This window comes from Nansenia antarctica (genome assembly GCF_963989245.1).
Source record: "Nansenia antarctica genome assembly, chromosome: 12".
In the NCBI taxonomy this organism is placed as follows: Eukaryota; Metazoa; Chordata; class Actinopteri; order Argentiniformes; family Microstomatidae; genus Nansenia; species Nansenia antarctica.
Window position 1 is genome coordinate 8,430,478 of NC_137682.1, and position 22,955 is coordinate 8,453,432.

Consider the following 22,955-nt stretch of genomic DNA (forward strand, 5'->3'; position numbering starts at 1 on the left):
TTAATTTACTCCTTTAATCAGAAGATCCCTCAGTATATTATATCTATATATTATAATTAATGTATATGTATTTATATCTCAATTATGGGGAACAAATGTTTTCCCGCTGCGGTTACTTACAGATCCCTCACCCTCTCCTCCCTAAACCAATAAGGGGGTGGAGTTGGGGGACTCCTGTCTTCGTGAAACCTCTACGGTTAAGAGGGGCATCAAAAGGGTTCAAAAAGCAATTCAGAACATGCCCCAGAAAACAAGGGAACCCCTTGCACTATCCCCCAGCATGTCCTTTAACAGTCGAGTCGCTCACTCTTCGTCCTCCTCTGTCTCCTGAAGTTCAATGTTATCGTCCATTTGGCTGCTAGGCCGCACCTCGTTCATGGGGGCAGAGTCTTCCCCTTCCACATCTTCCTCTTCATCATCCGAGTCTTTCTTTTTCTTCTAAAAAAACAAACAAACAAACAAAAGTCTGAGAACAGGTTTTCATTCTAGCTGAACATCAATTATACACAAATTAGCACAAACGATTAACAAAATATGAACAAAGAACTTTAAAAAAGTAATGTATTAGTTAGTGTATTTTCTAGAGTAGGAAGATGCTTGCCAGCTCCTCTCACTATATCACAGAACAGCTACTGGACATAACTAATTAACCATTATGCACTTCAATATCAGGATCAATCAACAGCAACACAGTATTACAAATAAAAATGTCAAAATAGTATGACGGGTGGGTCTAGGGTCGAGGTTCATTCTGTGTGCCTAACCTGTTTTCGATAGACGTAGAAGGCGGCTATCGCCACCATTGTAGACTCTCCAAGGAACCCGGCAAGTAAGGACCCCACACCCAGACTGGCTCCATGCACCCTGAAACACACATCTCGCTATGTCAGCCAAGGATACACATCGTCTTCTTCCTGCTGGGGAAATGTCACTTTTCTCTGAATTTGTATTCTTTCTTTACACTGGAATCAAATGAAGTTCGCTCTAAGAGCCTGCACATTTAAAATGTGGTTATATTATTATTATGACAGGAAATACACTTGCTTTTCAAATAGAAATAGGTCTGTCTCAGACAAAAGTAAATAGATCAGAATTGGGAAAAAATACAAAACCAAAACATTTACAAAGTATAAACAGTATTACCCAAAATGTGGTTTAGTATCCCTATCCTACTGTGTCACCCCATGTACATCATGGGTATACATTCATGCAGTGTGTAAGGTATGCTTTGTAGAGATGGTAACACTTTACATTTAAGTGGCATTTATAAACGGTTTAGAACAGTATAGAATAGTTTCTAAACAATTTATTAGCTGTTTATAAATCCTTTATAAACCGGTTTCCTGGACATATATAAATTACTGACAACATCATTGTAAATAAAAGTAGTACAACTCACAAATGTGTACCATGATCAGTAAACAAAAACCACAGAGCCCAAATATAATTTACTATAACCTATTTCAATATATGCTAAATGCTTTGTAAAAATATAAAAAATATTTGTTAGTAAATACTCACATTTGAAAACAAACTTCACAATATGTGGAAGAAATTAAGGTTTCTGCAAAACTTCCATTTGCATTGACAGAAACAAATGGAAATATAGTTGAAACTTACAGTATCTACCATTGAGAAATCAGCACAGCCTAATTCTCTCTAAATACATGTGTAAAAAGTTATATTTGTCTCTCAATAAATCTCACTCTCTCCAGAATGTTGTGCCGGAAAGAACTTCACGCACAGTGAGTCCGTGAACTAGCTAGCCTATGATTTGATTGGATGGCCAGGAGGTGCGTATTTGGTCTGAGGACCGTCCTCAGAAGCTCCTCATTTTTACACTGAAACAGATACAGCGAAAAAAATAAAAACACCAACGAATGGGGCTTAATGTAGCTTTTGTTGTTGTTATTAGGAGAAGCTCCCAATCCTGTTTCCTCTATTCCCTTTCAACCTGCAGTACCATGTTCCACCACCAGACCACTGCTGAGATCACAGAAGGTGAAACTACTTCTATTTGAGCTGTTTGAGTGCATTTTGTATTTTTCTATTTGATTTTCTCCAAATTCAAGGGAGAACCATCCTTTTCCACAACAGACCGACAGACGCTCCACTGTTCCACTAAGCGCATAGCCTTGACGTTTTCACACCCCAGGGCTGTTTTGTGCTGCAATCTTCTTTCATAAACTCAATTGTCAAGAGACTGGTGAGAGGTGTGATGACCACTTTTGAAAGTAGTAATCTATGAAGTGTGCACTTACCCCATGTGAGGGAGCACGATGAGACTGGTGATGAGGACGATGATGCGGAGCACGGAGCTGGGAGCGAGGACGAAGGTCTTCTTCAGAGTCATGAGCCAGCCCGTCAAATGAGCCCGGATGGTCACTGTCGTCATGGTAACAGAACAGATGAGTAAATCAGATGAGTTTGTAGAATTACAGTTGCAAGTTATACAGCAGCAAAGGGACAAAAAAACATGATTGTGTGGTGGGTTAACATAATTCACCCCCGGAACTAATAGTTGGGAGTATTGTTCCGTACGGAGGGTTAAGTGGGTGGTACTCAGTTTGAGTTCCTGTTTTAAGTGTGTGGTAACAACTTGTTCATGTCTATTAATAAACGTCTAGCTGTGACATTTGATACGCCGCCTCCGACTCCCGTCTCTCGGCACTACATTGGTGACCCCGACGTCAGTCCCGTTGAAGTATCCGAGACTGAACCGAACATGGCAAATAACGCCGTTTTTCTCAAATTGCCGGAGTTTTGGGAGACGTCCGCGGCAGCATGGTTCGCACAGACGGAGGCGCAGTTCGCCCTCCGTGGGATTGCAGACGACGCTGCACGCTACTACCATGTCGTCTCGGCTCTGGGGAGCTCCACTGCAGCCAGAACGGTGGGCTTCATTACAGCTCCCCCTGCCCTGAATAAATATACAGCGTTTAAGACTCTCCTCCTCAGGACCTTCGGACTATCACGGTCGGAACGAGCCCGACGTCTGTTCGCAATTCAGGGGCTGGGAGACAGCAAGCCTTCCCAGCACATGGACATGATGCTGAACCTACTAGGTACGGAAGAACCACATTTTCTTTTTATTGAACTGTTTCTTCGGCACATGCCTGCACATGTACAGACGGCGCTCGCTAATACGACTATTACGGAACCCCGTGAGTTAGCAGAGGAGGCTGACCGCTTCTTCCTAGCTACCCAGCGTTTTACCCCTGAAGTGCTAGCCCCGACACACAATTACACTCCCCCTGGCAGAGACAGGCTGGCTAACATGGGCCCACCTACCACCGATAGCCGTACTAGCCCAGGCATGTGCTATTTCCACTCACGCTTTGGCGCGAAGGCGAAGAGGTGCCGCTCCCCTTGCAACTACGGCTCGGCGGGAAACGGCAAAGCCTGCGTTCTGTAGTGGCTATGTGCGTGGGCACAGCAAACCAGCTACTGTTCATCAGAGACACTCTCTCCGGGTGCAAATTCCTCTGTGACACCGGTGCTCAGAGGAGCGTCCTGCCTGCGACAGTGGATGACACCGCCAGGGGAGGTCATGGCCCACATTTAAAGTCCGCTAACGACGCCCCCATCCGCACCTATGGCACGAAAGCTGTAGACCTATGTTTCGGGGGTCAGCGGTTTACATGGGAATTCGTCACGGCCGACATCTCTTTCCCCCTCCTCGGTGCAGATTTCCTATGTGCTCACGGACTGCTCGTGGACGTCAAGAACAACCGCCTGGTGGACGCACTGACATTCTCCTCACTTGCATGTGTCCGCGGTGAGGCGACATACGGTGGGCTCTCCAGCTCACTCTCAGAGGGTGACAACTATCAGCGCCTGCTCAGCGAGTTCCCCAGCTTGACACAGCCCACATTTTCCGCCACCACTACCAAGCATGGGGTGGAGCACCACATAGAGACCAAGGGCGCCCCCATCTACGCTAGGGCCCGGCGGCTCAACCCCGACAGGCTAGCAGTCGCTAAGTCTGAGTTCGCCAACATGGAGCACCTTGGTATCATCCGCCGCTCAGACAGCCCATGGGCCTCACCGCTACACATCGTGCCGAAACCAGACGGCGGATGGCGACCGTGTGGCGACTACCGCCGCCTCAACGACGCTACGACACCCGACCGCTACCCAGTCCCCCACATTCAGGACTTCTCTGCGCATCTGGCGGGTAAGCTGGTTTTCTCAAAGGTGGACCTAGTGCGTGGCTACCACCAAGTCTCCGTGCACCCTTCAGACATTCCCAAAACGGGCTATTCGAATTCCTACGCATGCCGTTTGGACTTAAGAATGCGGCCCAGTCCTTTCAGCGGCTAATGGATTCGACGCTCAGGGAAATGCCATTCCTATTCGTCTATTTGGACGACATCCTCGTTGCCAGCTCCTCGGTGGAAGAGCATCTGGCACATCTCCGAGACCTCTTCACGAGGCTCAGCCAACATGGCCTGATCATTAACCCGGCGAAGTGTCTGTTCGGGTTACCCTCCATCCGATTCCTTGGGCATCTCAACAAAGATGGGGCCGCCCCCCTCCCATCGAAGGTGGAGGCCGTTTCCGCCTTCCCCCGCCCACACACAGCTCGAGCACTCCGAGAGTTTCTCGGAATGGTGACTTTTTATCACCGGTTCATCCACCGTGCAGCCCACACCATGCACCCGCTGTACGAGGCAATGAAGGACAAATCCCCCAACCAGGCCATCGAATGGACGGCCGTGAGGGAAGCCGCCTTCATTGACACCAAGACCGCCCTAAGCCAGGCCGCCATGTTGGCCCACCCGTCACCCAAGGCCCCTATTGCCATCACCACCGATGCGTCCGACTACGCCGTCGGCGCGGTGCACGAACAATGGGTCGCAGGCGCCTGGCAGCCGCTCGCCTTTTTCAGCCGTCAGTTGACGCCCAGAGAGCGCAAATACAGCGCGTTCGACAGGGAGCTCCTTGGCCTCTTTTTGGCAGTCCGCCACTTCCGGTTCCTGCTGGAAGGCCGTGAGTTCACGGCGTTCGTGGATCACAAACCCCTCACGTTCTCCATGTCCAAGGTGGCCGAGCCTTGGTCTGCCCGCCAGCAGCGCCAGCTCTCGTACATATCTGAGTACACCACGGACATCCAACACATCGCTGGCAAGTCCAACGTGGTCGCGGACTGTCTCTCCAGAGCGGTCGTCGGGGCCGTTCAACTGGGTCTCGACTACCTCCGCATGAGTGCGGACCAGGCCTCCGATCACGGGGTCCAGACCCTCAAGAACGCGGACACAGGCCTACGCTTGGAGGATGTCGCAGTCGGTGACTCAGGCGCAAAACTGCTGTGCGACTTCTCTACGGGCCAGCCGCGGCTGCTAGTCCCTGTGAACTGGCGCCGGCCCGTTTTTGAGGCTGTACACAACCTCTCCCACCCCGGCAGGAAACCATCCGTAAAATTGGTTTCTGAGAAGTTCGTATGGCAGGGACTCAAGAAGGAGGTAAGGGGCTGGGTCGACACGTGCGTGGCCTGTCAACGCGCCAAAGTACACCGCCATACCAGAGCCCCTTTTGAGCCCTTCACTGTTCCTGAGAGGAGGTTCGACCACGTCAACGTCGACCTTGTGGGACCACTGCCCGCCTCTCACGGCTTCACCTACCTTTTCACCATGGTGGACAGGACGACCCGCTGGCCCGAAGCCATTCCCCTCTCCTCGACGGCGTCTTCCGACGTGGCCCGTGCGTTCATCGGCACGTGGGTCGCGCGCTTTGGGACCCCGTCTGACCTGTCCTCTGACCGTGGCTCGCAGTTTACCTCGGAGCTGTGGAACGCTGTAGCTAGTGGTTTGGGGGTAAAGCTGCACCGCACTACTGCCTATCACCCCCAGGCTAACGGTTTGTGCGAGCGGTTCCACCGCTCAATGAAGGCGGCCCTACGCGCGAGTTTGACGGACGGCAACTGGGTGGACAAACTTCCGTGGGTCATGCTTGGCCTCAGATGTGCCCCCAAAGAGGACTTGCAGTCCTCGTCTGCCGAACTCGTGTACGGCCAAACCCTACGAGTCCCCGGGGATTTCATCCCGGATGCCACTGTCCCCTGGTCTGCAGCCAGGCAGCGCTCCTCCCTACTGGAAGCCGCTGAGGTGTTCGCACCCGTCCCCACTTCACAGCACGGTACCCCTGCTTTCCGGGTCCCCACCGAGCTGCGCTCGTCAGACTTTGTCTTCATTCGCCACGACGCCCACCGCGGCCCCCTACGCCCCCCTTACGATGGCCCGTTCAAGGTCCTACAACGCGGGGACAAGACCCTGGTGGTGGACGTTGGTGGTAGACACGAGACGGTCTCCATTGATAGGATCAAGTCCGCTCACGTGGACGTTTCCCGGCCATTGGAACTGGCTCAGCCCCCACGCCGTGGCCGCCCCCCCATGCCCCACCCCCCGCCCCCGGTCGCGGTGCCTTCAGCTGCCCCTGCCCCTGCCCCTGTCCCGGTTCCCCCTGCCCCGGCCCCGGCTGGCCCTGCCCCTGCCCCTGCCCCGGATGCCCCTGCGTCCCGCACCCGCCGGGGTCGGCTCGTCGTCCCTCCCCGACACAGGGATTTTGACTATGGGTGAATTCTGGGGGGGCTTGTGTGGTGGGTTAACATAATTCACCCCCGGAACTAATAGTTGGGAGTATTGTTCCGTACGGAGGGTTAAGTGGGTGGTACTCAGTTTGAGTTCCTGTTTTAAGTGTGTGGTAACAACTTGTTCATGTCTATTAATAAACGTCTAGCTGTGACATTTGATACGCCGCCTCCGACTCCCGTCTCTCGGCACTACAATGTAATGCATGTTGGAGTTATATTATGCCAAAATGTACATATACCAAATCTATGCCCTAAGATTCCAAAGCATTTTTTTTAGCTTGCCTCCAGTTCAAGTCCGTTAATTTTTTACCATCAGGATTTTCACAAATAGATAATACTGTAAAAAGTGTTGTGTAGCATACAGGCCTACAGTTTTTGCATCCATAACTCTCTTTATACATTTCAGAGTAGTTCAATTTCTCCAGCCCCATCGCTCAGATGTTTACCAAAACAAGTGATGGGTAGGATATTTTATTTGGCGAATCCCAGATTGGCCCTTTAACATCTGAAGTCTCTAAATTATCTTAGAATTGGGAATCTGTTACCAGAACGAAACACTTTTCATTTGGAAAAGAAAATGGATGGATATTTTCAGCTTTGACCAGAAGTTCACAGACTACATTTTGATGAAAGCACCTCCCCTCCCTATTCGGTTGTTAAGTCGTGACGTGTTTCCGGGTCCAAAGTTGGCTGAGGCGCTCTCTTCGAAATGCCTCAGTAATAATAATAATTCATTATATTTATATAGCGCTTTTCCGAGGCTCAAATACCCTGACAATATGTGGAAAACGGGAAAGTGCTGTGTCCCTAGTTGTATGAATAGATCCGAGTCTAAAAAACGATTGAACTGTCATTCTACCGCTGTAGTACACTGGTACTCTGGTGCGGGGAATTTCTGGTTTGGACCCGGAAATTGCTAAACGTCACGTTTGACGTCAGACTTAACAACCGAATTGAATGTAAGACAGAAGTTTCTCAGCTGAGTCTTACCTGGCACAGGGAAGAAGGAGAAGATGAGCAGAGGAGGGACACACAGCTCAGCAAAGGCGTGGTCGACCCCGATGATGTCCACAAGGATCCTCTGTGAGACGTGAGGTGTCCAGAACACCAAAAAGCATAGCTGGACAACCATAAACAAACACTGAGGTTAACACTGTTCACCCCAGGATGAGTAGGATGTGGGGCAAAAACTTGATCTGGGACCAGTGCCTCATCACTCCAACTACACTTGTTTACAAGAGAGAAGTCGTTAAACCACATCTGGAAGTACGCTACACACACACACACACACACACACACACACACACACACACACACACACACACACACACACACACATAGAGCTGAGTAGAGATGTGTCAGGACTTAAGTCACAACATGAGGCTGTGGAAAAAAAGAGGAGCATTGGGTAACTAGATTGTTTGCCATGACAACGGCTAAAGATAAGCTAATTTTTACTTTTCTAAGTGGTTTTATAAACCAAATAGTCTTTGAACATAAAATAAAGAAAGCTAAGACTATATCTTTATCCACATTAGATACACGTAAGGTAATACGTAAATGAAGATAGAGAACATTGAATAAATTCAATGAAACAATCCCTGTATGAACCCATCACTGATAATATCACAAAGAATAGCAACATGAGATTAAAACCACAGCCAGGGCAAGCCATCTCGCATTACTCCTTTCTAAAAGTTGAATTATTAATAGGGGTCTCAACAGGGGAAGCGCACACCAATGTGGGATTGACCACAGCCAAGGTACATGATGATGTGATATTATGGTTAAGTTGTATATTGGGTGCACTATCCCTTTAATGGTTCTTTAAATTCAGAGACAACATGATGGAGCATCAGCATTCCCCTAGGGTCTGTCCTGCCACCTTCTAAATCTAAACAGTCCAAAAATAGTCTTAATTACCCGCTCACATTCAGAGAAAACTCGACACAAAATAAGAGAAACATGCAGAGTCAGTGGCTAAACTTGCTGATGGAAAACTAAGCCTATGTCATGGGGTTCTAAACTCTTAACACCTCCATTTTATTAACCTTAAATGACATCACATTCTTTTCCATTGTGACTGATTGTTGAGAGAGAGACACTACTAACTGTCGAAACATAACTGATAAACTGCCAATCGCTCTCACAACTCTACAGCGTAAAGTCTGTTGCATCTCAGTTTTTGAAAGTCTCTCCCACTAGTTTAGCTATGATGTCATATCCCAGAGTTTACCTATAACAAAGTATTTATTGCAGAGGCTTCGTAGTGTCTTTTTATATTTATTACATATATATAAACAGATACAACATTTATTTCACCCATAAAAGTGGATTATGACATTGTACATACCGTAATAGAAATGGCAAAGCAGACAAATGTGAACTTCTTGATGTGAGACTTTGTGATTGTTGTACCGCTGTTGGCCATTTTGTAAGTGGGGTTGTTCTGCGGGCACAGAGGATAAAACACACAAGCATTAACCAAATAATACATTTACTGATATCTAGTGCTTCTGTGGTTTTTATTTTGGGCCTTCTCAACTAGTCATCACGATAGGGACAACTATCAGCTGCGTTTTCGTAGCTTAAACAATAAAACAGACTAGTTTTGTCTTGAGCGCAATATCTGCCATACATTAGCAACTTAATATAGTAAATATCCACAACGCATTAGAATTTCAAAAGGTGGTTCATTTTAACCAGTGCCATTATCGACTTATGACTATTCAAATTGATACCTGACCTGATTTGTCAAATGATTACATTCCGATTACATTAAAATCAGAAATCTACAAACAAATAACACAACAATTCACTAGCTGTTTACAACCGTGGAAACATCTACCATTACATTGGAACCCCCCACCCGCCCCATTGGAAAGATTCATCACTCTCACATCACGAGTCAGCACTTCTAAATCACACAGCGACTTTCTTAATAGCAGTCTTTAGACATCATCCAGAGGGTCTGCCTTTGCTCTGCAAAGCCCTTATTTACCACTCAATTGTCCCTCAAAGCAGGGGTATTTCTAGCTGTCTGTTGGCAATCCAGGACCCGCCAAAACACATGGAATTATTTAGTGATATATAATCATATAACAGGTGTATCTTGCTGTGGTGTGATTTTTGCATTACTGTCCCACCAGCAGTTTGAAATGGGGGTGTTTGTGTGCTTATATTTGTGTGCTTAGATAGGAGCTATCTACACTGACACATTAAGCATTATACTTTTCCCTAAGAAACAGCATAGTAGTTGTTGTTTTTTAGGTCCTTTATGTCTTTGAAATGTTTGGTGTTTGATACTTATGTAGTCTCACTAATGATAGTGCACCCTTCCAAAAGTGCAGCGGCAGCAGTGCATCCTGGGAATGTCACCAGTGACACGCAGATTCTACCGACAAATAGGGCAGGTTAACTTAACTAATGTTATTGGAGACAGGTAGGCAAGACTCTTGAAACTCTCACCTAGAAAAGGGTACATCTTTGTGAGAGACATGAAACTGACCACTCCGTAGCCAATAGATAATAATCCCTTGTTGTTGTTATAGAGGGAGGTGGCTTTATTCAACGTTTTACGTCTGTCATGACAATGGAATCTGAATATGAATGCAGCGATATGTTTTGATGTTTTCGTCTAGTGACGAAAACGGCTCCGTATCCTCTGTTTCCTAGCTTGGTCTTCGCCGTTTATTGATCAGTGGTACTGCAAACACTGCCAGCATGTCACACTGTCAGCCATTTTTCTTGCAGGATAAACACAACTTGCGTCGTTGTTATGGAAACGGTCGCCTGTGTCTCGTTGCGTCTCATCACAGATCTTTGGTTTGAATTACCCATCGGTTGCAAGTAGTTGCCTTAGTTTTTTCTCTGCAACGTTCTAAAACTGACCTGCCACGTTGCGTTGTGAATCCTAGATGTGAACTGGGCTTAAAAGAAATGCCAGGGGCGCCTAGGTGGTGTAGCTCAGTAAGGCACGCGCCATGTAATCGCAGGGTCCCTGGTTCAATTTTGCCCATTGACCTATCCTCATACCTCCTCTCTCTCTCACACATCCTTCCTGTCAATCTATACTGCTTCTATCCCAATAAAGCAGAAATGCACAAAAAATATATTTAGAAAAGATGAAGAAAATGCCATTTTGATGATTGGCATAGACCTGTCCACCCTCCCTTTAGCCTCCCTCTAAAACACCTCGTCTTACCTTGTCAAAGGCAGGGTAGACCGCCCGCAGCTCTGTCAGCCATCCATAAGGCATGTGACCCACTGGGTAGGTTGCGGTCAGAACTGCTACCGCCTGCCCAAAGCACAAGATACCATACACACTCTTAGAGCTCTGCAAACCACTTCGCCAGGTAGCATCTGCAATAGGGGGGTTGGCAGGTATTGTATATCTGGGTTTTAAAAACAAAACTAAAACTAAAGTTCTAAAACATTGAAGGTTTAAGAACACTTGCACACTTGGTACCTGAAAACGATCATACCAACTAAATACACTGCAGTTTCAATGTCTACATAGTATGTGTATATATTTTTTTCAATCAACACTTCTGCCAATAATACCAATTGGCATTGTTTTTTTATATCGTTGGAAAGCCTGATTAGTCACCTTTACAACGAGGTACAACTTGTAAGGATTATGCATTTCGTGGAATGAGCAACACAGCTAACCGTGTGGGTAGCGGCCCCAAAAACATTTGCCAAAATCCCCCATGCACTCGCCTCTGTAGCAGCCGAGCTTCCCTTTAGGTCTCGGGACACAAACAGGTTGACGATAGGCCGGCTGATCCTCTGCATAGCCAGGATTAGGGCCAGAGGCCACCAGAAACTCAGCATCTTCTTGATAGTGGCATCCCCCTATGGGACAGAAGGAGGAAAGGGGAGGTGAGGAGTAGGACCAGGAGCTTTTTCCTAGCAAGGTCATATGGTCAGGAAAATCCTGGCTCTAGATGAGGGAAGGACATGGCTTCAAAGTACAATCATTCAATTCCGTTTTATCTCAGTCAATGCGAGATCAATTCTGTCCATTAATTGACAAAAACAGACCATAATCTTTCTGGGGAATTATTTTTTCGAATTCCATGAACTAAAGTCTCAAATGTAACAGAGGGATCACGCATCACATTCAACGAGACTACAACAAAGTGAGGTTATACAGTGAAGTTAAATATCCGAAGACAGAATCGTTACCCGACCCAACCGTGACCTCACAAGCTTTGATGACCTTACCCCCACTTCAGGTCCGCTGGAATCAGGGATTTTGTGGTGGATGTTGCGGTAGTAGCCCAGGCCAACTATAGTGAAGCGCACCAACGCACCCATGTACAGGGATAAGATAGGGATCAGCATCGGCTCCACACACTCCAAATGACTGTGGAGCAAGATGGCCACAAAAACAATCTGGAGAGGGAAAGAAAGAGTGTGAATGTGTGTGTACGTGTCTGTATTTCTGGGAGAGGGAGAGAGGGGTGTGTGCGTGCGTGTGTACGTGTGTGCGCGTGTGCGTGTACAACACTTCATGAACTGCATATTTGCCAAAATTGGTCCATTGATCACTGTTTCTTACCTGTGCAAAGGTATCAGACCCAACAGGTCCATTACTGAGTGCTTCTTACCTGTGCTATGACATCAGAGATGGAAGCACAGCCCACTAAGAGGCTGTGTTTGTGCTTCAGAAGGATGCCGGCATGTGTCCAGGCCTGAAACATTAGTCAGGGATACTTCAATAACAACACTAGCAACACTGTAGGCACAAATACTAACTGTGGGATGAAAACTAAACTGAAACATGCTTAACTTGTAGTCTGGAGCTATCCATAACAGCTAATGGGGTACGTCTGGAAATAATGGATGCAGCTTTTGAGAACTTGAAGAAACAGAAGCCTTCGACAGACAGACAGACACCTCTACTGACAAATCAAAAGTTTGGGTAGGTGGGGCTCAGAATGAAGCTTTCAATAAATCAAATTGAATCCATAGCTATTGCAGACAGCTACCATCGGAAAGCCTTAAGAAGTTAGCAACATGGGGAAGGGGGTGTCATGAAGAGATGTTGATGATAAGGCACAACCCAATTCAGAAGAGGTATAATGATAGGTGGACTTCCTAGGCGTGCATGTCCCGGCCCAACCGTCTAGGATTTGGAAGACAATACGCCTCTATATGCAATTTGTGGGAGGCAACATGTATGGCCCATAAGAGACTATCTATTGCACATACTGTGCATTACTCACCAGAAAGTCGGTTTACTTGAAGAAATACTATAATCTATCATGGACAGCACCGATATATCATCATTTTAACACAGACCAAACCTTAAGCCAGGCACCCCTTAAGAAATCCAAATCACCAAATTGACATTCAAAACAAAGCAAGTCACATGGATTTGTAATTATCAAATATTTACAGCAAATATTATTATCTCAGAATGTATAGTAAGACTGGTAAGACTTTAACTTATTTTTCTACAAATAGCACAATGACTGTGAGCTACTCCATTGTCAGTGAAACACTTCCTAACCTCAAACGCCCTAAAAGAGGAACAGAATCCAGGAGGCAGTGCATGGGCAACTGCTGGCGGGTTACTCACCATGGCATCAAGCAGCGGGAACACTGACAAGTAGAGGAACGCCCTCCTGGTCTTGTTCCCCACAGAGTCGTCCACATGATGGAGCCTGTTGATAATGTAATAGCCCAGCTCTGTGTAGGCTAATGGGCCCAAGAAACAATGTTACCAACAACAACAACAAGGAAAAAATGGACAATATGGCTTTACAGTAAGTACATAGAGAGTTCATAGATAGGTTGTTGTAGATGAAGGCCTTTACATCAGTGCAACACAGTTAGGAAAGGTGAGTTTGCCCCAGTTACATCCAGGAAGTAATACTATATAGTAATAGTATTATCTTATTGATTAATTATGTTTGAACTACCAGTTCTATTGGTAAGTATGTATCTGGTGTAGCCATTCCATGCGAACAATGTAATTGCCTCAACAACAATTGATTGATATAATATTGTATCTCAAAACAGACTTAACAATCCTCATACATTCTGAGAAGCAGTGCCACACTGTTGAATCCCTGAAGACACAAAGTTAAAGCGTGGCATTTAGCAATGAGTGATAAGATAGAGGCAAGAAGCCAAAAGCCACTCTGCCAACTTACAGTATCTACCTACATGTTCAGCAGCAACAGCCATTTTGATGAAATTATTATTTGTATCTGTGTTTTTCCCATGAGGGTGAAGGTAATTTGATATATGTTTTATTTATTTTATAGTCTTTAACTATGAGTTAATCTGCTCAAGCCAGTAATTATGTCAAATATGGGTGGCTGCATTGGACCCACCTACAGATTGGATTTCTTTTGCATCAGTTTAGTTTTGGAAATGAACAGCTAAGTGTTCAATGTTAAAATGTGACACATTCTAATGCTTTGGTCCTCATGTTGGGATCCGATGTAATGATCAGACTTTTCTTTAAAAAATGTTTTAATACATTTCCGCGCTGTTGAAAATCAATGACACATCGCTAGTCAACTAACACAGCTTGTTTTGTGAGCCTGCTAACAATGTAAAGTAGTGTTATAGTTAAGTAGTGGGGATTACTCACCGAATTCATTGCCTTGCAGTATTTTGGCTTGACTAGCGAGTTTGTGTTGTGATTCTCAACAACGTTGAAACGTAGTTCCGTGTTTCAAAAGAAATGTCCGAACATTTTTATTGGTTGCCGACATGCGGATCAAATGATCAGACTGTGTCACAAATCACTATATAATTAGGGGTACCTAATGTAACCTACCTTAATGTTTTCATACTGTGACTGGAAATGGCATTGGGTTACATGGCCCCATTTCCTTCACTGGGTACATACATGGGGACAATATCGTCACATGGAAAGAATCTCAGTAAACATGCTGTATTTGACATCATACTCAGTGCACACTGTTCCTTTTGTGAAGTCTGTAGAATCAGTTTATGTAAGTTTGTTTGTACTACTCACAACTGGGTCAGCTGAGGTAAAATAATGTCTGCTGTTATCTTAACACTGTTAAAGGTCACCTTTTTCTGTTTCAAATAAAGACAGAAGAGAGAGACGGCAGAATGAACATGTCTGAGGGAACGAGGTGCACTCTATCTGTTGACACAGATGATAGATAGGGGGAACAACCGGTCATGATGCTCATCCACATTGAATAAGAGCACTGGCGGACTCAAGGGGGGGCAGGGGGGGCGACTGCCCCTCCTGGTGCCCCCACGGTTGAAAAACGTCTCTCTTAAGTGCCCTTTTGAGTGGCAAAAATGCCCTTTTGAGTGGTGAAAATGAGCGGACGTGCCCTATTGGTGCCCCTCCAATGGTCTAAACTTGACCATGTGCACTGATGGGGTCCCACGTTGTGCAGTAGGTGCCCTTTTTTTCTTTTCACCCCTGCCCTTCAAACAGCCTGAGTCCGCCACTGAATAAGAGCACTAGTAAACTACGGCTCAACATGGTGCAACATTGTATTATCCGTTCCACTCCAGGGACTGAAGATACAGCAGCCCACCAGGTTATGAAAAACCACAAATTCATCAGCTACATCATTGCAAATGAATCCAAAGTAAATAATAAGGAAAAGAGTAGTGTGAAGCAAGAAAGAGAAAACTATATACATATATACATAAATATATAAAGAAATAATGAGAGAAAGATAGAAGTCAGCTCACCGATGAGGACGTGAAAGAAGATGGCTATCATCCCGGCGGCGACCATGCACAGGACGGCTTTGATGCGGTCGCGTTTGCTGTTGACAAACACCAGGCCTACATTCTTAAAGTCGCTCATGGGCCCTGTGAAGAACTTCATCAGGGAATACGCCAGGCCGTAGCTGGCCAACATCTCCACTGCATCCTCCTTGACCGCTGCTATGCCTCTGTTCAAAGCCTGAAAGAAAGACGGAGAGGGGGGGGTCATATTCCTGGATCTATGGCGGCACTGTAGCCTCTTTTCGAAATAAGACAGACATCAGGCTTCACATGGACCACACCTTCTAAATGCTAAAGAAGAATTGTTTATTTTATCAGTCAGTTTTCGATTTGTTTTCCAAGTTATATCCTTTTAAGAAAAGGAGCACTGTAATTCATTTTAACATGTTCAAATGTTATTAGACAGACATTCTGTGTTCAGAGACTCAAGGAGACTCACTCAGAGACTCACTCTCTGAATTGATGCTGAAAACCTGTGTAGGCCTACTTTCTTTTCCACACAGAAAGATCAGCAATCGATAAGGGAATTGATAAAGAATCGGATCGATCTTTTTCATCTTTTTTTGTTTACTTTTACATAACCTAACATTCCTGTTTCTCTGTCTGGGAAATACAAGTGCAAAACTTTGTACACCATTCACACTTGACTTAAATAATCAATCATAATATTATAAGCTGTCATCATACCAATGAATGATCTACTAGCAAAATCTACGTAAATCTACATAATCTATGTAGGCATAAACGATAGTATCATTAATACCGATAGACCACCAAACAATAGTATTGATAGGCATAGACGGATTATTGGAGATAAATCACGGAACCTGTCAACATATTACTACTTTTGGACCCGCAGCCAAAACCAATCACAGAAGCCACAAAAGAGCTTCTAATGCTATGATAAGATCTTGTTTTGGTGGGGTCCAACACAATATTCTTTCATAGGGCCCAAAATTCTACCGGCGTCCCTGCGACAAGAAATGCAAAGGGTCCCTTGAGCTCTTGGGCCCCTGGGCCTGGGCCCCGTAGGCCCGTTCGGTAATATGTCTTTGTCGATAGGCCACTGTCGTGGATATAATTGATTCTTAATAGATTTAGTAGAACTTACAAAGCACAAAGAGCTTAGATCAATTGTCTCCAAAGAGGCCTTTTATTACGCCAAGTTACATGAGCGCAGAGATAAATGAGCAGACCAATAAGCAAGAAGCAATAGCCCAATAGCAAGAAGCAAGCAGGAAGCAAGCAAGACTCATATTTATAGACCTGTCCCTGGTCATGAGGTCACTATTCTTGGGAACCAATCATATTATACAAATCTTTTAGTCATGGGCCCTGTCCATAGTCAGAATTATTCACTGCGCCACAGATCTTGGCCCATCCCTTACAGGAAGGAAATGGGCCTTCCTTGAGTGCTAGATTCGCCAAACTGTAGAGAGACTTACATTTCTCAGTATAACATGATATAAAACCACTACACCACCATTATGTGCCCGCTACACACTAATATGCATTATACTGCACAGCTACTGCATCAGTTCTCAAAGCTCATATCAGCCCTCAACCTTAAATTAACATTCACATGCTATTCCAGCATATTGCAATCAGTCTACTTGTCGTATGATACCTGATGCTATCAGGTGTTGCGATGCATTGCTGCCATTTTCGAAGGAATGGGCAATCTTGTTCAGACAAAGGCTGTTTTGTCTTGGTGACAGAATTGGACGTTCTATGCTTACTTGTCTCTAAACTCACAATACATGTCTTTCATGGCCTTCCAGACTAGAATTGACGACAGGGGGAGTAGGCTTTCCACACTATAGCTCTAGTTACCAAGAGACATAGAAACCACCCACCGCAACAAACACACACACCTCATCCTTTATCATATTAGTGGCATTACATAAGTGGCACTATCATAAATGCTGATGCACAACCAGGGAAGGAATTGAAGGATTTGGGGTACTGGCCACCCAGGCTATTAGACTGCAATGTCTACTAGGCTGGGTGACATTCTACAATCCCACTATCCAAAAACAGAGATAAATCATATATAGATGAATATCTGATCTGCTACACCATTTTTATTTCCCATATATACTGTATGTTACGGTACATGTGGGAATGCGGTACATGTGGGAAAACTAGGGTTAGGGTTAGGTGCTACGGTGCTAGGGTTAAGGTTAGGTTAGGGTTAGGGGTAGGGGTAGGGTTAGGGTTAGGATTACGGTTAGGGTTAGACATGCCAGCATGTACCAAGTCGACGTAGTACCTAACCCTAACCCTAGTTTTCCCACATGTACCGTATTCCCACATGTACCGTAACATATATACAGCTATACACATTTGTGGCTATTCCGTTATGACTACTTAGCTGTTCCTTTGGGATTAGAACACACAAATCTTACTGGCCTGAGGGGCTAGTTAGTTGGTCACATTTTTCACAATCCAGCTATGTAAAAAGACTAGCCTCAAGCTAGCGGGCTAGCTTAATTTCCATCCTGTAGTATAGCTATAGCCTTGAAAATGTCTTTCTTATAGACAAAATACGGTGTGTCCTGGTTTACGATCAAAATATTTACAATACATTTCATATGCAACAACAACAACACTCAACTCAATCAATTCAGAATATAGTGGACAGCATCCTTAGAGGCAATTACAAGTCAATTGTCCAATTGGGTCATACAAGGGTCTTCCCATGTAAACTCCTTCATTGGGTTGAGTAAGGATCAAAGTTCAAAGTTCAAAGATCAAAGTTAGTTGTAGGCTAACCCAAGTGTACAAGACACAACCATCAAGGGGTTACTTGAACTTGTGTACTGTCACCTTTTCTTTGATGCGACACCACAGACATCCCAAAGAAAGGTTAGTCAGTTATTAATACCCCCCACACACGCCAGCAATTCTGTTACCCTGATCCTGTTTCCCTTGTGTCTCACGCAGGAACAGATGAGTGGGTGTGTAGGAGGGTGGGCAGATTGTTAGGATTTGTAGTTTCGCCCAGTGCATCAGCCTGGTTTATACTCAGACGACCATAAGAATGACACAGTGTAGTTTGTTGCAACAACATTCAGTTCACTAAATACTCAGGTCGACTGTCAGTAGAGTCTCAGTGAAACGATCATTGCCCTTGTGATCGAGACATAAATGATTGTGAACCTGTTGTTCATATTGTGCCCGTTTTCAGGTTAAATAACTGTGAAGCATCAAAGAAAGTGGTCAAAGAAAGTGGTGGAATCTCCTGCTTTTTTCCTACTTAAAATGTAAATATTTTTTTCTGTGTTTAGTTCACCGTAAACCTATGGAAAGTTCACTACGGATACATTTTCCTGCAAAAAAAATAAAGCTTTGGCAAAGTCCAGCATTTGTCAGATGGGGGTCCAGCGTTTGTCAGCATCAACGTAAAGCATAAATCTCGCAAGATGATCAAAAAATAAGCCTGGATTTTCCTTTTGCGATGTTGATGGAATACTCCCCCTGGTGTCCTGAACCGTAGGTCAAGGTTTAATACAATGCAACTTTAAGGTTCACTGCGACTTCAGTTTGTAGTGTTGCAGGTTTGTAATGTTCAGTGGTTATTACCCCAGCATTCATTCACTCAAGGTTCGGTTAATGGAGTAATAGTTGCCTCTTTAGATAACTTTGCCGTGAGGATCCCCTGGTTATGTGACAAGGGCACAACCTAGCAAACAACAGTTTATCTGAATACTGGGAGATGTTCCCTTCAGGTTATAACCCCCCCCCCTCCCCCTCCTTCTATTTTCATCCTGGCCTGCAACAAATAACAGACTACACCTCCAAATCTATTTTTCCTGCATAACGTGGGTTATCACATCATTATATACATTTTCTGACTGTAAAAATACACATCAAGTTGTACCTGAACACATTTAGAAGAAGTAAAGTAAGTGGTTGTCCAATGAGGACATTGTATTTTGAGATGCAGGGGTGGATGTCAGGCGTTTCCTGCCAATGAAGTGAGGTCTTATTGTAATGTCAATGGCTACACCTCTTCACAGTCTGGTCTAGAGAGTGTAGTCTCCTTCAGAGAGAAGGAAATAGGCTACCGACCATGAAACCATCGGCTGTTTTCTTTAACTATTTTTGTCAAAGCAGATAAATGCATGTAGTTAGTGCATATGTTACGGTACATGTGGGAATACGGTACATGTGGGAAAACTAGGGTTAGGGTTAGGTGCTAGGGTGCTACGGTTAGGGTTAGGGTTAGGTTTGGGGTTAGGGGTAGGGTTAGGATTAGGGTTAGGGTTAGACATGCCAGCATGTACCAAGTCGACGTAGCACCTAACCCTAACCCTAGTTTCCCCACATGTACCGTATTCCCACATGTACCGTAACACATATACCGATGATACAGTGAATTATTAGGCTTTATAATTGGATAGTAATGGAGTTAGGTGTTATTCATTAGTACACAAGTGAGATGAGGATAGTTTTTTCTTCTTTTTTTTACTCTCACAATCCAGCCTAGGCCCCTTACCACTGTAGCCAAATCAGAGACTGAAGTGGTCAAACTCCCTTAGAATTCAGAAGCATCAGACTTCGGGGGAACACTCACCCTCAAAAAGGTAGGGTTGTGGTCCATTGAATTGAATTGACTGAATTTAGCTAAATGGAATTGACTCCAGTCCTGATCAGTAGGAGTTATATAGGCTAGACAGTTTATTATTGGGTTAGGGTTGTATTATAATTGTATTACAGGCGCACGGCTCATAGGACCAGGCAAATATGTAATAAGTTATATAAATGATTTATTTATTTCCATGTCCTGTCACCACACATGGCCCATTCCATATCGTGAGCTTAGAATGATAAGGTTCTATCTCCGTCTAGGGTAGTTCAGAGATATTGAGCGTCAAAGTTTGTGTCACATACCCAAAACAAACAACAGTGTCACAGAAATAGCGGTTCCTTGCGAGGAACTACAGACCTTCAAAACGTCATCATAGCACTTCAGACAGTTAATGCTATTCATGCAAATAATTGAGCTAGATCATAATATTTGCCTGAAATTCATCCCTTTCAATTCTGCTTAACGATATTCGGTAGTTTTAGGAATCCTGTTCAATCTACATCTTAATCCTGTTCGGATTAACCCTACATTCTAATCCCACATGATTGAAATGGATGTTTGAGTCATCAGAGTTGATCTGAGAAAGGAAATATGATGACATCAACAACTTGTTTTGCCTTAATATCATTGTACAATTGGATCAACGTGTTGAGTAAATAGCCTATGAGGAAATTGTCTTCATGTTCCAATCATAAAAAAAAACTAGGTCTATTTCCCAAAACGCATGGCTTCAACAAGGCCAAAATCATAAAATGCGCTTTCGGGTGACCAGCGCAAATGTGGACAAATAATCAGGCCACCCAAAACTGCACCATCATCTCGCTCATATTGCTTTTGCATTGTCCAGTCCTGAATGCCACCTGAAACATGTTGGCGAATACTGTATTGCCAGCTGGTGAGCTTAGAATTATAAGGTTCTATCTCCGTTTAGGGCAGTTCAGAGATATTGAGCGTCAAAGTTTTTACATTCCATTATGTTTTGTGAGATGGAACCTTTGTATTTTATGAATTACTAACTCAAAAATGTCAACATTTAAAAAAATAACACCACACAGGCATTAATCAACACCTAATGGATCAGATTATGTAAAAAAAAAAACTAAATTTTGACAAAAATGGAGATAGGACCTTATAATTCTAACGTCACGTGTTGACGCGCTCACAGGTGATGCGCTCTAACGGTGTCAGTGGGACCCCCCAGTGTTAACCCCTACAGCCTCCATAACGCGCAGTAGGAGATGGGTATTACGGTATTACCACTAGATGGGTTCCACGCTGTGACACTCACTGGTGGCATGGGACAATGCAATTGACAGTTGTGTCACTAATAGGGGAGGACGGGGTTGGTCGTCACATTTTTTTTTACTGTTATTTGAATCCCTCACAAACTGTATCCTTTATAGATTCCATTTCCCGTGTAAAGGAGGTCTGAAGTGTCAGGTAGTAATAATGGAGTGCCCTTACTCTCCTTAAGATTATTCTGTTCAGAAGATGTGGACCGTCAAATACGTGTTGTGCACTTGTGACAACCATCCCCATTTGGGGGGGAGTGCCACTGATTAAGTGGCAACTGATTAATTAATAAATACTAAACATAAAAACGCAGTGCAATATTAGAAATGGTATCGCACCTTCTACCTACTGTTAACACAATGGATTACGACATTTAGCCCTAACTGTTCACAGTTCACACGATGACAACAATATCATGATAGAATAGCATCATTGTTAGAATTAGAATTACTTGCCTGTTCTCCGAGGTCGATGGCGATGTTGGTGATAGCGAGAGGAACGAGAAATCGGATGAGAGGGAAGTATTGGGTGAGAGCATTGGGGAATTTCACCATGTTTAGCGCCGGGATGACAGCCCACGCCGGCATCTGCTTGCTTGTAGAATCGAGAAATTCTCTCTGTGTTTTCTAGCAGAAATCCAAAAAGATCGAGTCCGTCCCTGCCCTCCTAGTACACAACAACAACAGCATCCAAAAACAATGATCTAACGCAGTGGCACAGAGGAGTGTCACCAGAAATTTCGGCTGACGCTTTCTCCATTGTTCATCCATCAAGAGAGGGGAAAAAAATAAATACATAAAATCAACCCAAGCCTATTCCGCCCACAACGTCTCTACTCGCACCGATCTATATTCAGATTCCCTCTATGGAATAAGATAGGTGTGTGTGGGTTCTCTTCTTGCTTGGCCAAGCCGCTATTCTGCACTAGATCATGGCACCGTGGTTAACTGTACTACTTCAATCATCTCATCCTTCCGTTAACTACAACACTCCTCTTCTGGACGTGACGAGCTGCGCACCGAAAAACGATATCCTGACAACAAAACACACGGAAGCCGACTATAGCCTGCCCTACCGGGTGTGTTAGATCAATTATCAATAAAGGCAGCCTGTTTCGTTTCAAGATGTATAAGAAAAAGATATTTCATCAGACGCATCTGAAGATTCAAAGTTTCTCAGAAAGTCAAGATCATTCATTACATCTCAGTATTTATGCTCTCAGTTCCCCCTCATAAACAAGAATATAAATTATTATAATTATTAATTAAGTCCGCCCTTAGGTGAGGTCTAAACCAATCATTTACAAGGGGTGTGGATCTGTACATTGAGGAAGATGATGGGGATGAAGGTTAGGGGGGAATCGGACCCTCCCTTCCTTACAGTATTACAAAAGTGAGTCTCTGTGACAGACAATAAAGCAATCTTGAATCTAGCCTATTCGGCAGTGTCATGATGTAACCGAACAGTTTCTACACTGAGTGAATAATACAGTTGCCAAATGGCACTGACTGGCACTGCTTGCGCTCCTTGTTCAACACTTTCATCATAGTGCCCATCTCTCCTTTCTTTTCTCTCCATCCATCACCTGTCAATCAATCAATTTGAATTGGCCTTTTGTAAGAAAATAAAAAGCAAAACAACTTCTTGTGTTTACGAAATGTTTTACTTGGTGTAATCGGCAGAAGAGCAGTGGATCCAGCCGTGTGATCTGAGTCAAGTACTGAGTTTTAT

The 22,955-nt window shown here is 44.5% G+C and overlaps 1 protein-coding gene across 1 annotated transcript; it reads right to left on the bottom strand.

Moving 5' to 3' along the window:
- Window positions 1-303: 303 nt before the first annotated feature.
- Window positions 304-21,778, bottom strand: ankhb (ANKH inorganic pyrophosphate transport regulator b; the record flags this gene model as incomplete). The annotated part of the gene is made up of 12 exons (XM_080542934.1): window positions 304-438; window positions 765-864; window positions 2,262-2,385; window positions 7,583-7,712; window positions 8,946-9,041; window positions 10,797-10,889; window positions 11,315-11,449; window positions 11,822-11,992; window positions 12,208-12,291; window positions 13,182-13,300; window positions 15,299-15,515; window positions 21,680-21,778. 12 exons carry the CDS (start codon window positions 21,776-21,778, stop codon window positions 304-306), a joined length of 1,503 nt encoding a protein of 500 aa, XP_080399060.1.
- Window positions 21,779-22,955: the final 1,177 nt, after the last annotated feature.